This window comes from Mastacembelus armatus, chromosome 14 (assembly GCF_900324485.2).
Source record: "Mastacembelus armatus chromosome 14, fMasArm1.2, whole genome shotgun sequence".
NCBI lineage: Eukaryota > Metazoa > Chordata > Actinopteri > Synbranchiformes > Mastacembelidae > Mastacembelus > Mastacembelus armatus.
In genome coordinates, this window is record NC_046646.1 from 13,018,267 (window position 1) to 13,033,446 (window position 15,180).

Here is a 15,180-nt window from a genome sequence, read left to right on the forward strand (position 1 = left end):
CATGTAATTGCTGCTTTATTGGTCAAAATGCATCAAATGCTTATGTGATGACAATTAAAGTGGTGTACCACTGACAGAGCTGTCACGGCCACACGAAGTGCTGTGGAGTGATCATTGTCAGTATTTGCTATGTGAATGACAGGGAGGAAATAAACAGCTGGGCAGCTCCTCACTCTGCACCATTTAATCTGATCAAACATGACTCCAACAGAGATTCCAGCTGTAGCTGTATATCAATATTAATGTATGCTTTATACAAGTATATGTTTTGTAATAAGCTTTTCAGTAGATCAGTGAATAGAAATGAATAAAAATTATTTTACATTTGGACAGTTGTCAGGACATTAAAGTGAATTTTGTTTACAGTTAATGCCTTTCCAATTTAATAGTAGCTGGCAGTATGTTTTAATGTATTTAATATGTTTAAAGAAAGGCATTTTTTTATTACTGTAATGTAAAACATACTATTTTTACAGTCTGCTTTATTGTACAAGTGTGTAATGTCTAAATGAATTCAGAGCTGCAAGCAACAATTATTTTCATCATTCAAGCCTTTTTCAGAGCATTTGGTGCATAAAGACATAAAATCACAGAGCTCAAAGCCAAATTAAATGTCTTATGTCGACTTTTACTGGTTGAATGAAAAACTGAGGCTACGTGTAATAGATAAGTGTGGACTTCCACCTGATTTTATTTATTTTATTTTTTAAAAATCTGTATTTCCTGCCTCCGTTTGGCGAGAAAAGTAACACTAACACCAGCCCGCTTGGTGGCGCTGATGATGTAACCAAACGTCAAATGTGCACACCCTAAAATCCAAAGAAGAAGACGCGGCGTCAGAAGAGTAGCATGATGGGATATGCAAGTCCTCCGGCGGCGCGTTGCCGCCATGTCACCTAGAGAGAAACATTTAGTTTTTCTCTCTGCTTTAGGCCTAGTTAGTCTTGTGTTTTATTATATTCCTACTTTTCTTTATGTGACTTTAATTGTTGCAGCTTTTTGTGTTGTCTCTTACTGTTACAGCGGAGAACCGTTTCCCGCCAGGTTAGGCCTAAATCCACGAGCTGAATTGAACGTTCCAGCCGTGTTGCGACGCTGGTTGTTGGGCTGGGGGTTGACCGGCGTGTCGGTTGCAGCCCGGGGGAAACCGAAGAGCAGCAACAACAGAGGAGAGCTCCGGGAATCAGACGGACATTTCAGACAAAGGCTCGGCGAGACTGGGATTTATCGGAGGGAAGCCTTGACAACAGACTCGTTTCTTTTTAGCCCTCGGGACTTTCTCATGGGGAGTTACATCGGGAAACCCGAAAGTCCCGTCACCGACTTCGAGAGGCCGAGAGCAGGGAGAAATCCCCGAGAACAACTGCGGGAGAAGCTGTCCAGACCCAACAATGCGGTCTATACCCCAAACAGGAGGCTGTCGTTTGCTGGGTATGTTCATAATGAAAAGTCAGCGCTCTGAAAGTTGTCTCGAAATTCCCTTTTTTATTTGTAAAAAATCTGTAATCTCCATTTGAATTGCTCCTGGGGATAACTTCGAAATGTCCCATTGTCAAAGTGTGAATTGTAACACTGACTGGATATTTAGCTTCAGGTGATGTGTCAGAAATGGGAAACATCATCCTCTGTTTGCTTTTCGTTTGGTTTCTTGACAACATTTAAAATCCAGCATAACGACAATAAAATCATAGACTCATTTCGTGTTGTCCCTGGAGTTTACAAAGATCTATCCCTGAATGAGAAGGAGAGGTATCCAGACAGGTGACAGGATTAGACGATAGGAACTCAGATGTAGGATGTTTAATCCTATGAACAGTTGACTTTTTTTTTTTCAAGAGATAGGTATGAATAACAAAACAAAATTATTCATCCTGAATATATACTGCTAGCTTTTATTAGTGTTGATAAATGTATCTGTATCTCTCAGACCGATAAAATGTTTACCCAGGTTGAAACCAGTGTATTTTTAGCAGAGCAATGCACCATGGAAATATTACATTTAGGTGTTGGCTCTACCCAGGAAAACATTTAACTATCCCTGGCAGACTGTAGACATGAGTGTGATCACAACAATGTTTTACGATGCAGCCAGCTGCTGGTTTTAAAAGTTTTGCGACTAAATTGACAAGTAATATGGGGGGGGTTGAAGTCATCAATCAGTCTGTATGATGTGGATAGTATGTATAGCTCCTTGCTGTGTATTTATAAACGTACCCTTATTGTTTTGTTTTTTTTCCTTGCAGGGAACCTCCGGGCACGGTGGGCAGGTTCACTATCACCCCACAGCGTCACTACCCACTGCAGCAGCCTGGTGCCTCGTTGGTGGGAGTCCTGCCTCCTGTCAGGTGGGATGGTTTCAGGAAGAAAAACATCCTCAGCCCCCGTAACTCACCGGCTGCCCTCAGCCCTGTCACCGTCAAGATCGCCAGGCCTGACCACAGCAGCCCTAGGTGAATACGTTCACACGAACACTTACCATCTTCTATCATCATACCAGTGTTTTTCTTACTTTGTTTATTATCTCGGAATAAACCATGCACAGTATAAATAACATTACTATATATTATTATTTCAGCTTCTTGCTGCCTTTCTGTTTATCATTGTGAAATAGATATCTCTGTGTTATAGACTGTTGGACAGATAGCATTTAAGGTTTTGGAAAATGTGTTCACTATTTTCTGACTAGAGAGTTAATTAATCAGTGAAATTCATGGATTAGTTTATAATGAAAATAATTGTTTTTTGCCACTAGTGTGATTATTGATGCCACAGATTACTTTGGCTCTTGTTTGTAATATTTTGTCATAAGTCGTGCGATGAGTATATTTTTGGTGTTTGAATGTTAACACTGACCAGAGCTTTACTGTCTCCTTTTTTAACTTAGTTTGGACCATCAGAGTTGTGCAGGGCTTGCCAGGGCCCCTGTGGACCCCTGCTCCAGAGAAAGTGTCCTCAGAGTGTTGAAGGAAAGCTGTAAGAGACCAGTGGAGGATGAAGACAAGAGTTTCACAGCTGAGCAAAAAAGCAAAAGAAGGTATATTATGTGTTTGTAAAGATGCACTTCTCTCGCCATGTTTGACCTCCTGCTTTCCGTGCCATGTAAGAGTAGGCCAAAAGACCACAGGCCAGAATCACACTTGTCAGTAAAGGTGTTTTAGCTTTTACCACCTCTGCAGGTTAGAAGATACACAGGTCAGATAGAAGAGAGAGAATGCCAGCTTTTGCACCAGTAAAGCCTGAACAAAATTTATTACAACACAATGGTTATCAATTTTAAGTGAATTAACTGTCTTAATATAATAGAAGCAAAAATATCTATTGCCAAAAAAACATGAAACCTGTCCTTTACCTTCTTAGCATTTTTTTAATCTGTACTTACTATATATATATATATATATATATATATATATATATACCCGACCAATTTTTACTGGTTGATTTTAGAGTTCAAACGTACTTTCCAGTACTACATTTGAGCTTCACTGCTGTGTTCATGCTCCATGTGAATTCCCCATTTCCACCTTTCTATATTCTGATTCATCAAAAAATGCTGAGATGGTAAATGATCAGTTTGTTTATCTTTATTTATTTTTTCTTTTAAACGATATTTTTAACTTTTTTTTTGTTTTGTTTTTTTTTAAAGGCGTAACGACAGCGGGGGAAGCGCCCACTCTGCTTTTGAATCTTTTTTGCCCAATGGAACACCATCACAGCTGGTTCCTAAGTGAGTTAAACCTTCAGATCTTGACTTTGGTTCCTACCAGCTGCTACTGAAGCCCCTATGAATATTTTCCTTCCTTTCTCCAGACCTGGAAGCCTGAAAAGAGGGTTGACCTCACTGGCGGAGGAGGCTGTCATGAAGAGGTCTCGCACCTCCTCCATCAGCTCTGGCAGTGGGGTTCATGCCCCCAGAGGAACCCCAGGCACCAGAAGAAACCCTATTCATAGCTCCTACAGCTCTTCAATAGGTCTCACCCAGGTAACTCTTACCTGCTGCATTATAGTACATGTGACCCTGCAGAGAACCTGTGAAGTTGTTAAGCTTTATCATCATGTTCACCTTCACAGTGGAAGAAACCGTCAGCACCCAGCTCCCCTTTGTCCAGTCCCGGATCATCTCGCTCTCAGACTCCAGAAGGAGCCAACAAAAGAGCCAGGTACATGTCTGCTAATTTTTTTCCCAGTCTCCTCCTACACATTTAAACAAATTTTACAGTTTGCAACTCGTGGTTTCATTGCCAGAGAGGACGATGTACAGTCTCCCAGCTCAGCATCCTCAGTCAGGTCAGAACAGACAGCCTCCGACAAGGCACCCGTTGCATGTAAGTCCCATCTAAAGAAGTCCTAAGGACTGCGATTTGTCATTTAGTTACTTAAACGTAAGGTTTGAGATTTACTGTTCATTATATAATGATGATGTTTCAGCCAAACTGACTCCAGTCCCCAAGGTGCCTGTCACTACCTCAACAGACTTGTCTGGTAGTGGTGGGAAGAGAAAACGGAAGATCCAGCTGGTGTCCAGCTACCGGGACGATCACATCTCTCTAGTAAGGACATTCTCATGCTACATTCTCAGACTTTAGTCATGTTACAGTGGCCCTAGATGTCTGTTTCATTTTTGTGGTTGTTGATTGCAGCCCCCACCTCCTGAGCTGGGCTACATCATCACAGTGAAAGACCTGGATGAAGAGAAGAAGGCTGCCATCAGCAAGATCCAGAAAGTCCTGGAGACACCAGGTGAGTAGAAGCACCTATGGGTAAAAAATATTTAACTCTTGACTTGTGAACTCTAGTTCATACTCTACTGTGACATATACTCACTCAAAAGGAATAGGACTGACGGGCAGCAATTTATTGTTGAAATAATTTCCTGTCTTTGCCTACCTCGACTCAAAAATCAAATCAAATGTTCACTTTTGTGCAAATGTGTTTTAATGGAACAACCTTAAAACAACAAATCATGCTCGTTGTTTTGTTCAAGAAACAGAACCACAATTGTTTTCTTCTCGAGCTTAACTAAATGAAAGTGCTTTGGGTTTAACAGTTTAATAGTAACCTGGGACATGGAAACACATTGCTTGAGAAAATGAAGTACATGTGACAGAGAAAGCATCAACAGCAGAAAATAATTTCCCAGTCAGAGCTGAGAATGTAAATTTCACAGGCAGTGTCAGCTTCAGACCTGTCAGAGCAAGTGTGAGCCTGCCAGCCCGATCCAACGTGTACTGAACATTGCCAGTTTAATCTTAGCTGTATTCTCCCAATAAGTTATTAACAGTGCATTTCTGTTTGGTTCAAAGGCGTTTAATATGAGTTCTCTTTGGCTGGTGCGTCTAGACTTTTTAGGCTGACCAGTCCTCTATGGCTGTTAACGTTCTAAGTCTCCCAACCTGTCTTCTGACTAGAGATGCACCGATTGACCAGCCAGGGATCGAAATCAGCTGATTTTTGTCTTTCCAATTTCAAGCCATTACAGTTCTTTAAAAAAAAAAATTGGACTCTGCAGGTCACACTTACTGAAAAATTTGAATCAGCCAAGAAAATTGCAATCAGTGCATCTCTGCTTCTGACCCCTCTACTATTAATTTGTCTTTGTTTACCTACAGAGCCAGAGAAGCCTGTTTCTCCCTCAGTCACCACATCGACTCAGTCTGCTTCTTTTAGTAGCTCTTCCACCTCCACCACCACCCTGAGCAGCCTTTTGGCAGCACCTCTGCCTACAACCTCCAGCTCTGCCCCCCCAGTCATCAACCTGGATCCTAGCCCAGGCAGCAGTGTCAACACAGCCCCTGCTGCCTCCAGCCCACTGCTGGAGGCTCTGAAGATGAAAACCATCACTCCTAGTTCCACATCTTCTGTCAGCAAAACTACAGGTGCCATCACCAAACTGAGCGTGTTTCCACTAGCTGGTCATGGTATTTTTAAAATCCCAATTTTACCCAGATTTTTCATGATTTGAAATTTACCCTATTTTCGAAAACTGAAGCTCGACAATGTAGTAATGTAGTCCTATTTATTATCATACATTAGGCAGTTAAATACTTGATTCTGATGTTTTTTTTCTTGGTTGATTGCACCTTTAGTGTCTTCATCAACCACACCGGTACAGCCCAGTGGCTTAAGCGGGAAGGCACTGACTGCAGTGGATGCCCCAAAGCTCGCCCCTGCCTCCCAGTCTCAGTCCTCCTCTGCTGGTGTGGAACAGTCCTCTGCCTTTGCTCAGATCCTGAGTCAGGTCTCCACTGCTTCCAACAGCACCCCACCTTTAGCAGGAGTAGGTCTGTTTGGCCTGACCAGCCAGGTCAGCACCCCCTCTGCTTCAACAGCCTCCAACCCCACCACTACTCCTTCTGTCCCAGCCAGCAGCTCCAGTGTGGTCAGTAACCCAAACCCTCTACTAGCTTCAGGGTTCAAACCCATCTTTGCTGTTACTACCACCTCTTCAGCTACATCAGCTCCAGAGAGCAAGCCTGCTGTCCATAATTTCAAGCCCATCTTTGGAGTTGCCACTACAGGCACAGGCTTTGGACCGCCTCCACCTTTCACCACAACCACCAACACCACAGCCTCTGCAGTTTCTTCTAGTAGTAGTACATCAGTGTTTGGCAGATCCATGAACAGCACCACAGCTGCCCCATCTGTGTTTCCTGGCTTGACCAACGCAGTAACAGCCTCTACCAGCTCCATCACCACCACGCAGCCAGCTGTGAAATCCCTTTTTGGAAACTGGTCCACACCATCCACAACAAGTTCCAGCTCAACCTCAGCACAGGCCCCTAATAAAGGAAGCACATTTCAGTTTAGAGCTGCTACCACCACTGCTGCAGCTGCTGTGGTTCCTTCTACCACAGCCTCCAGCAACAGCGCCTTCATATTTGGCGTCGCACAGAAAGACCCTCAGGATGCTAACCAGAAAGTGTTCGCCTTTGACCAGGTAGCACCCAGCCAGAACACAACCACAGGTTCGTTTGGAGGCTTTACCATGTCTAACACCACCCCCACCTCTGCTGCCAGTACCACACAGTCCACTTTCATCTTTGGAAAGTCGTCATTCGAAGCACCAGGAGTGCAGTCAAACTTCAGTTCCTCAGCAGCACCACCAAAACCCTTCAGCTTTGGAAATAGCGGAACATCGTCCACACCTGCGTCTCAACCCGCCTCAGCTCCTTTCGCTTTCGGGGCAGCTGCTGGCACCACAGCAACCACGTTTGGGACCCCAGCTAAACCAACATTTGGAGCCAGTTCTACGGGCTTTGCTTTTGGTGGCACCACCACTCCTTCAACTACACACTCAGCTGTGCCAAGCTTTGGTGCAGCATCTCAGACTCAGAGCTCCTCCTCAGCAACCTTTACATTTGGCAGTGCTGCTGCTCAGCCAGCTCCCTCTGGTCCAGTACAGCCAGCACCCAGTGGATTTAACTTTGGTGCTGGTATGCCATGCCCTCAGTTTGGAACACCGGTATCCAATAATCCCGCACCACAGATGGGAAACTTTAACTTTGGGGCTGCTGCTACAGACAAACCAGTTTTTGGTGAGGAGTTAAGACAACTTTTGTTTTGGCTTATATTTTTCATCCCAGCTCCAGAGGGTTTTAGTGTGAGATTATTTGTTTCAAGAACTGGTCTAGATTTTGTTTCTGCCCCAGTAGAAGTCACTGGATTAGCTTTTTTTGTTCGTTTGGGTTAATACAAAGATCATATCTCTTTCTCTGCAGGGACGTCGACACCATCCTTTGGCCAGGGTGTTGCTACGGGTCCTATTCCCTTTGGAAGTCCTGGAACTCCAGTCCAGGGCTTCAATGCTGTTCCTTTTGGTAGGTTTTCATTGCTATGCTTAATAGGATGGGGGAACATGCACCCAAATAAGCCCTCAGCAACCACAACTAATTCAATCAACTGCTTTTCTTCAGCACTGCATACCAAGATATAAGGTGTTGATAAGTATCAGATTAACAGTTAGACAGCTGTAGACTCTTGTAGACTCACTATTTTATCTGAGTTTGATCCACTGACCAAAAAGAGTAAGTCAATATTTTTGTGTGCGTAAATAAATAAAATAATTAAGTCATTTGCGGTGAATCACTTGGAAACCAGAGTTGCTAGACCTCAGAAATTACATCTTAACACGTGCTGTCTGCTTTATTATCAGGGTCTCCAGCAACTCCCTCCTTCTCTATCGGAGCTGGATCAAAGCCATCTGGAGCACGCCAGAGGCTACAGGCACGGCGGCAACACAACAGGAAGAAGTAACCTGTTACACGTGTCCATCACTGCTTTCCCTGGATATCAGCTGTTGCTGCTGTGGCTAATCTGGCTAACATCACGCTCTTCTAAGCCCAACATCGCCCAACCAGGCCGCCACCTTGCCCTTTGCTTCATCGCCCCCCTGTTGTGGGTTGTGTTGCCCTGAAATATTGTGTGGAGTTAGAAAGAGCACACCAGCTTGCAGAGTTCACGCTGCCTCATGACCCAGTGAGGGACCGTAGCAACAAGGAGACAGAATCCAGAACATTGTACTATACTTGAAGAGTGAGAAAAGACAGTTGAATTGACAGTTTGATTCTGAACACAAGCATATCCAAAGTTTGTTTGTTTGTTTTTTTTCCCGAGTATGTGGACACTCCCATTGGTTTGTCTTAAGGAGAAAGTTGAGTCAGGCAAGGACATGGAGCCTCGGCTCAAACATTTATTTTTTTACGTGAGGCGCTCACTGGTTTGTATGTTCTCGAGTATTTGAATACATTCTCTGAATGAGTCTGAGCAGGGTCAGATGCACAGTTGATTCAGACAAGGTACACAACGCTGCAGTCTAAATGTAAAGATGCATTTTAAATTATTTTTTTAATTGGCTTTCTGATGTTGTTAATGAATGATGTGTATCTGCACTTAAGGGCAACTTAGTCTTAATGTAGTTAGTGCTGAGCCTTGTGTTGTTTCATATTGTTTGTCATAGCAAGCATTCCTCCTGTGTACCGCCTTTTTTTTTTTTTTCTTTCTTTCTTTCTTTTTTAACAGTGATTGCCAACTCTGATTTAATTAGCAGGTCTGTATATGATTAGGATGACTACTCTTGACTTGTGCTGACAAACCAAAGCCAATTATTCAACTTCATGCCTGTGAAATCAATCTGTGATCTCATATTTAAATCTGGAGATGTGTTTGTGCCAGACTACCTCTTTGCTCCCAGGCACTGAATCCTTGTTCATTCACTGAAAAATAACAAATCTGTGAGATTTTACCTTCATCTCCTGTTAATACAAACATACCTTATTAAGCAGCACATTTCAGAAATATAACTGCTATAAAAGGTTACACTAAATGAACATATGATTGATTGAAAATATGGTCTGTTGAATAGGAAACGTTAATGTGTTTGACAGTCACAGATATTATGTTAGTTGCACCATGAGTTGGGAAATGTCAAACACAACAGCAAATCCACTGATGTCAGCAGTCAACAATAGTTTATCTGTTCTTGGTAATAAGCACCCGTTGTGAACAGTATATGATGCAGTTTTTGATGGTTGATTCTGAATTAATAAAAACTGAATTTTTGGACTTTGTTTCAACAAGAACACGTTTAACTTTACAACATCCTGTTTTTGTTTTTTTTTTTTGTTTTGTTTTGTTTCCTTCCATGCAATTGTGTGACGAGGCTGTTGATGTGACTGTTAGTTGAGGTTAGATGTGTGCTAACTTTATACTACATAGTATCTGTATACAGTATGCTGTTTTTTGTAGTTAGAATACAAGAAATCGACATGATTTTACTTTTTAATACTGCTTTATTCTAACAGGAAATGATGCAATGTATGCAACATGCAGTTGCTAATTAAACTCAACAAAAGAGAAAGAAAAATCTTTTGAACAATTCCATTAAAAATTGTCCTTTGGGAAAGTTGTGATTCAGTGCCAATATCCAAGCATCCAAGATTCGTTTTTGAAAGTTTACTAGATGGATGGGGTGTTTGTTGGCTTTGAAGTCACAAGATGACAAATTTGGGACATTTTTTTAAAATAAATTGGAGATATGTCATGTGGTGGCATTATTTTTTATGTCAATTTTTGATTCAAATTTGATTAATGTTGCTTAAATCCAAAGTGTTCATACCACTATTGTGTTAATCTGTGACAGGGGTGTGACTATATTGTTTTTTAAGCTATTAGCTAGACAATCAACACAATATTTGACCTGCATACCAACTGTAAAACAGTTGTTAGTTTTGCACATGCATTCATTTACATGTATTGAAATTAGAGGGTCGTGTCGGAGAGTCTCCATGAACTGGAGCAACAGATTAACATGCACCTTGATGTTTATGTTGTTTTACTCATTGTGTTTCTAGCAATTTCACACTTAAATCACTGTTTTATATTATCACTTGAAAGTGGTCAGACTGATGTTGGGTACATGAAAGAAGGCTTTTAATGATCTATAGCCAGTTATTAAAGTGAAACTAAATTCACTGAAAAGCAAATCAAAACATTTTAGTGTAAGCATATAAACTTCTAATTATCTAAATGTGACTTCATTACAAATCTAAGATGCATATCAGAAAAAAAAAATTCATCTGTGGATTCATCCCATCATAATAATAATCCAGCTAAATCTTTTTTGCTGATTTTGGTGCAAGACCTGTTGTCTAAATCACCTCAGAGCGTAAAAAACTATATGTGGGAGAAGAGGTGCACCACCGCCCTCTAGGGGGCGCTAGCGGCTCTTATCTCAGTTTGCCATAATGAAAGACAACGAAGAAAATGCCGACGCATGCGCAGCGCTAAAGTACTGCCTGGTAGCCAAGGTGTAAACGTTATCGGTGCAAAAATACGTGGCAGAAAGATTTCAACATGGAGGTAGCTGCTCTGGTCGCTTTGACATTGTTGCTTGGTGCATTGGTTGTTCTTGTCGCATTAGCAGTGGGAAGAAGAAAAGATGAAATAAGAGAGGAAACAGAACACGCAGCAGAGTTTGCCGGTAAGAGCTGAACTAGCTAAGCTAACGTAACTCAGTGAAACGGTGGGTGTGTATGGAGGGACAGTGGCCTTTTACTGTAGTAATTCATAGTGACTGTTAACGGAGAGTAGTGAGTCTGTGGCATTTATTGCTCGGTCACACAAACACGGGACTCGCGAAGCCAGTAAAAGAAGTGAATCAACTTCTCAGCGACTGTCGCTTCTCGGTGGCCAATCGGCAAAAGTCACGTTGACGGACCAATGGAGCGACGGCTTTGTTTCTGGTCAAATGTTACATTATCGGACCAATGGGGCGATGGCTTTCTTTCTGGTCAAAAGTCACATTGACATTATGTAAATATGGACAGACATAACAGAACTACGAAAGTTTTTATTAGATAACCTACATCTCGCTAATTCCATACACATGAATTACCACCTCCACCCTGAATCTGGATTGTTTTTTTATGACAATTACATTAGGATATGTAAATGAGAATATTTTTAGTTTCAAGGGGTAGAACCCAATTTTTTTTATGTCTTTTTAAATCTTTGGTAACACTAAACGAACAAATGATCAGTTGTTTCTATGGAAGAGGAGCAGTAAAGGTGCATCTATTAAAGTATCTCTTTCTGACATTTTTTGTGTAAAACAGCACTTACTGGATACATATTACATAAATTCTTACCATAACAGATTAGACTTTTGCCTATCATTCAGCTTAAAGTGGCAGACCTTTAGTCACTATTGTAAAAGGTTTGTGACAATTGCATTATGATTTCCCTGACTGTAGTAGAAATCTATTACAGTACCCACATAAAGACATCGGCTACTTTAAGTCAATTTATTTAACAGAGCACAAGGATTTCCTGCAGAAATGAGCTGTATGCATTTTGTTAGCAAATTAATTTTAAGTTGTACTATTATTACATCATTACTGCTTCGAGGAAAGGCAAGTTTATTTGTATAGCAAGAAGCATTTCCAAGCTGTTATGACAGAATACTTTTTGTTAGTGTCAGTGGCAACGATGCATCATGTGTGGCAATGTTCTGTCTGGGCTCTGTCTCTCAGCTGATGGCAGTAATGTGAAGGGCCCTGCATCCAAGAAACAGAAGCAGGAGAAGCAGCGCACTCGCAAGGATAAAGCTGCACAGCACAGTTTCAGCCACCCACTGTTGGCAGCCTCACTGAAGGTAAACAGGAACACACACCTCTGTCTACCCATATCTGAGGTCCAAACAGGTTCTGTAAGAAACCACAGCAGAGATCACATCTCATCTACTCTCATTGATATAAATGATGTCACAATATTAGAAACTTTGGGGACTTCCATCAAAATAACATTAAGTACAGGCTGTTGAATTGAATGAATTTATTTTTGTTAATTGGAAGAAACATCAAACCAAGTGTATTTGTGGTCAGTTTTAAAGAATAACATCTTCAATAGGAAAAAATTAGGCCTTGCATTAGACTCTTTATCTGAAGCTGTTTCTGTCTGTGTTTGTGTCCATGTACTTTCCAGGGCCACAGTGGGAATGTAACATGCCTTGATTTTAGCAGTAACGGGAAGTATCTGGCATCCTGCGCTGATGACCGTACTGTCCGGATTTGGAGTACCAAAGACTTTTTAGAGCGGGAACACAAGTATCTGCGAGCTAATGTGGAGTTGGATCATGCTACACTGGTCCGCTTCAGTCCAGACTCCAGGTCTGAACTGGACTGTTTTTTTTTGTTTGTTTGTTTGTTTGTTTTGTTTATTGTCTACAGAAACATGATAAACTCTTTTACTGACCATCATCTTTTCACTGCAGGGCATTTATCACCTGGTTGGCTAATGGAGATACCATTCGAATCTTCAAAATGATCAAGAAGGATGATGGCACTATGAGCTTTAAGGCTGCAGCTGAGGACTTCCCACAGAAACATAAGGCCCTTATCCTCAACATTGGTATCGCAGAGACAGGTACAGAGCACATGTAACTCCCAAAATACAGTTATTTATGAATTTGTAGTTTTTAATCCTGTCTGTCCATGTCTCAAGTTGACTGTAGTTTCACTGCAGATCTTCTAGTTTGCCACCAGTCTAAAACATGTGTTGTTAATTCTGTTTGTTCTCTGCAGGCAAGTTCATCATGAGCGCCTCCACCGACACCACCATCCACATCTGGGACCTGAAAGGAGAGGTACTGGCCTCTATCAACACTAACCAGATAACCAATTCTTATGCTGCCATCTCCCCATGTGGCAGGTCAGTCCCCCTCCCTCACTGCAAACCTTCCACTTGAAAGATCAGACAGGGAGTCACCTGTAGGCTTTTATATTACGTGGTCGTACAACACTGAATTAAAGTTGATTTATTGTGGCTTTTTGACATTGTTTATTAGAAGTTCTTTACTATAAATGTGAAAACAGATAGTTTTTAAATCACTGTACAGTTTTCTCTCTGTAACTCAGATGTCAACAGTCGATCATTTGAGGTCCTTGGAGTATATTTTATTGAGCAGTCTGTAGTCTAGGTAAAACATGGTAAAATGTTACTGTGAGACAAAGTCCTGTGTGACTGATGATGTTTGTCCCTGTGCTCAGGTTTGTAGCATCATGCGGCTTCACCCCTGATGTGAAGGTGTGGGAAGTTTGCTTCGGGAAGGCAGGAGAGTTTAAAGAGGTGGCACGAGCATTTGACCTGAAGGGCCACTCCGCAGGAGTTCACGCATTCGCCTTTTCCAATGACTCTCATAGGTAATCAAGGCTTTTCTGGTAATAGTCCAGAGGCAAAGCTGTGGCTCACACTGGTCTGACTTAATAGTTAAGCAGCTGCTTAGCAAATTAGTGTTGCATCTAGAAATGAGGGGAATCTGTTAATGTGGGTCTCTCCAGAGTAGAAAAATATATCTACCAGCAACATTAAGCTTCTTAATGAACACATCATACAAAAACCAGGCAAGGCAAATTTATTTGTATAGCACCATTCATACACTACGCAATTCAAAGTGCTTTACAAGGCATATAATTACATTAAAAGCATGGAAAAGAGCATTTAAAAACTAAAGAGTAAAGACAGTGTGTTGTGATTTTACTGAGGGTTATATGTGAAGTTTCTGTTGGGATCTTTGCAACCAGTGAAGACAAGTTAATCTAACAGAGCCGCCATCCTCTGCAGTGTGACGCCGACATATAATTGTTCTTTTCATTCATTGTATTTATCAGAATGGTGACTGTGTCCAAGGACGGTACGTGGAAGCTGTGGAACACAGATGTGGAGTACAAAAAACAGCAGGATCCCTACCTCCTGAAGACAGTCCCCTGTGCATCATCTGAAGGTAGCCTGGTGGCCTTGTCTCCAGATGGACGGGTGGTAGCTGTCAGCGATGGGTCTAACGTAGCTATGTATAATGCTGCCAGTGGTGAGCTGGAGGAGGAACTGCACGGTGTCCACAGCAAGGAGATCACCGACCTTAGATTTGACATTAACGGACGCTTCTTGGTGTGCAGTGGCGACAAGGCCATTCGAGTGTTTCACAATGCCCCAGGCTACCGGGCGGCCATCAGAGACATGCAGGACATGCTGAAGAAGGCACAGAACGAGGCCATGAAGCAGAGACTGCAGCAGCAGATCAAAGAGGCCCAGAGTGCCCTGGACACTGTGCTGGCTGCTCCTGTTGACTGAAGGAGCCCCAAGAAATCACACCCTGATCATAACAGTGTCTGACTCTGACTGCTAATCTTTTTTTGCAACCTCAACTCTCCCTCATCTACTAAATAATCTGGTCAGGGAATAATGGAATTTGCATGCAGTTTTAATAAAGAATATCTTTTTATGGAAAGATAAAACTGTTTGAATTCACATTTGCTGTTCAGTTCCCAGTAGTGTTTAATGTGTGATCTCTGCTGTGGTTACTTACATGTGCCTTCTGCAGCTTCAGCGACGTATTTGCAGAGGCTGAATGACACACCTAGGATGTCTGTACCAATGCTGCCCCTTCTTTTAAGGCTGTAACACATCAAATGTTTTGTACGACACAATGCAAATTGGAAATTTCTGACCTTTTACATAAATTTAACAAGTTATATATCCAGTTTGTCATGTCCTGCTGTTTTAGTGTGTTTGTGCATCTGAAATTTATTGGACTAGATTTCCTGGGCAGCTAAAAGCTAAAACTATGTGACTATTTTCTGGTAAACTGACCCTTTAAATTTAAAACACAGCTAACCTTTGTCACTTAAA

At 41.8% G+C, this 15,180-nt stretch overlaps 2 protein-coding genes across 3 annotated transcripts; both read left to right on the forward strand.

Annotated features, from left to right (window-relative positions):
- The first annotated feature begins 836 nt into the window (after positions 1–836).
- Positions 837–9,584, forward strand: pom121 (POM121 transmembrane nucleoporin). Of its 2 annotated transcripts, none has more exons than XM_026328141.1 (13): positions 837–1,431; positions 2,244–2,450; positions 2,885–3,034; positions 3,644–3,724; positions 3,808–3,979; positions 4,069–4,157; positions 4,243–4,322; positions 4,426–4,547; positions 4,638–4,737; positions 5,607–5,915; positions 6,084–7,532; positions 7,716–7,814; positions 8,150–9,584. In XM_026328141.1, the coding sequence occupies exons 1-13, from the start codon at positions 860–862 to the stop codon at positions 8,248–8,250; spliced, it is 3,531 nt and encodes a 1,176-aa protein (XP_026183926.1). In that variant the 5' UTR covers positions 837–859; the 3' UTR covers positions 8,251–9,584. The 2 variants fall into 2 exon arrangements, with proteins under 2 accessions (XP_026183926.1, XP_026183928.1); XM_026328143.1 differs by having other exon boundaries at positions 5,607–5,873.
- A 1,189-nt stretch (positions 9,585–10,773) lies between these two features.
- tbl2 (transducin beta like 2) lies at positions 10,774–15,027 on the forward strand. Its single transcript, XM_026328144.1, has 7 exons — positions 10,774–10,975; positions 12,027–12,148; positions 12,478–12,662; positions 12,767–12,918; positions 13,077–13,203; positions 13,542–13,694; positions 14,163–15,027. The coding sequence occupies exons 1-7, from the start codon at positions 10,849–10,851 to the stop codon at positions 14,620–14,622; spliced, it is 1,326 nt and encodes a 441-aa protein (XP_026183929.1). The 5' UTR covers positions 10,774–10,848; the 3' UTR covers positions 14,623–15,027.
- The last annotated feature ends 153 nt before the right edge of the window (positions 15,028–15,180 follow it).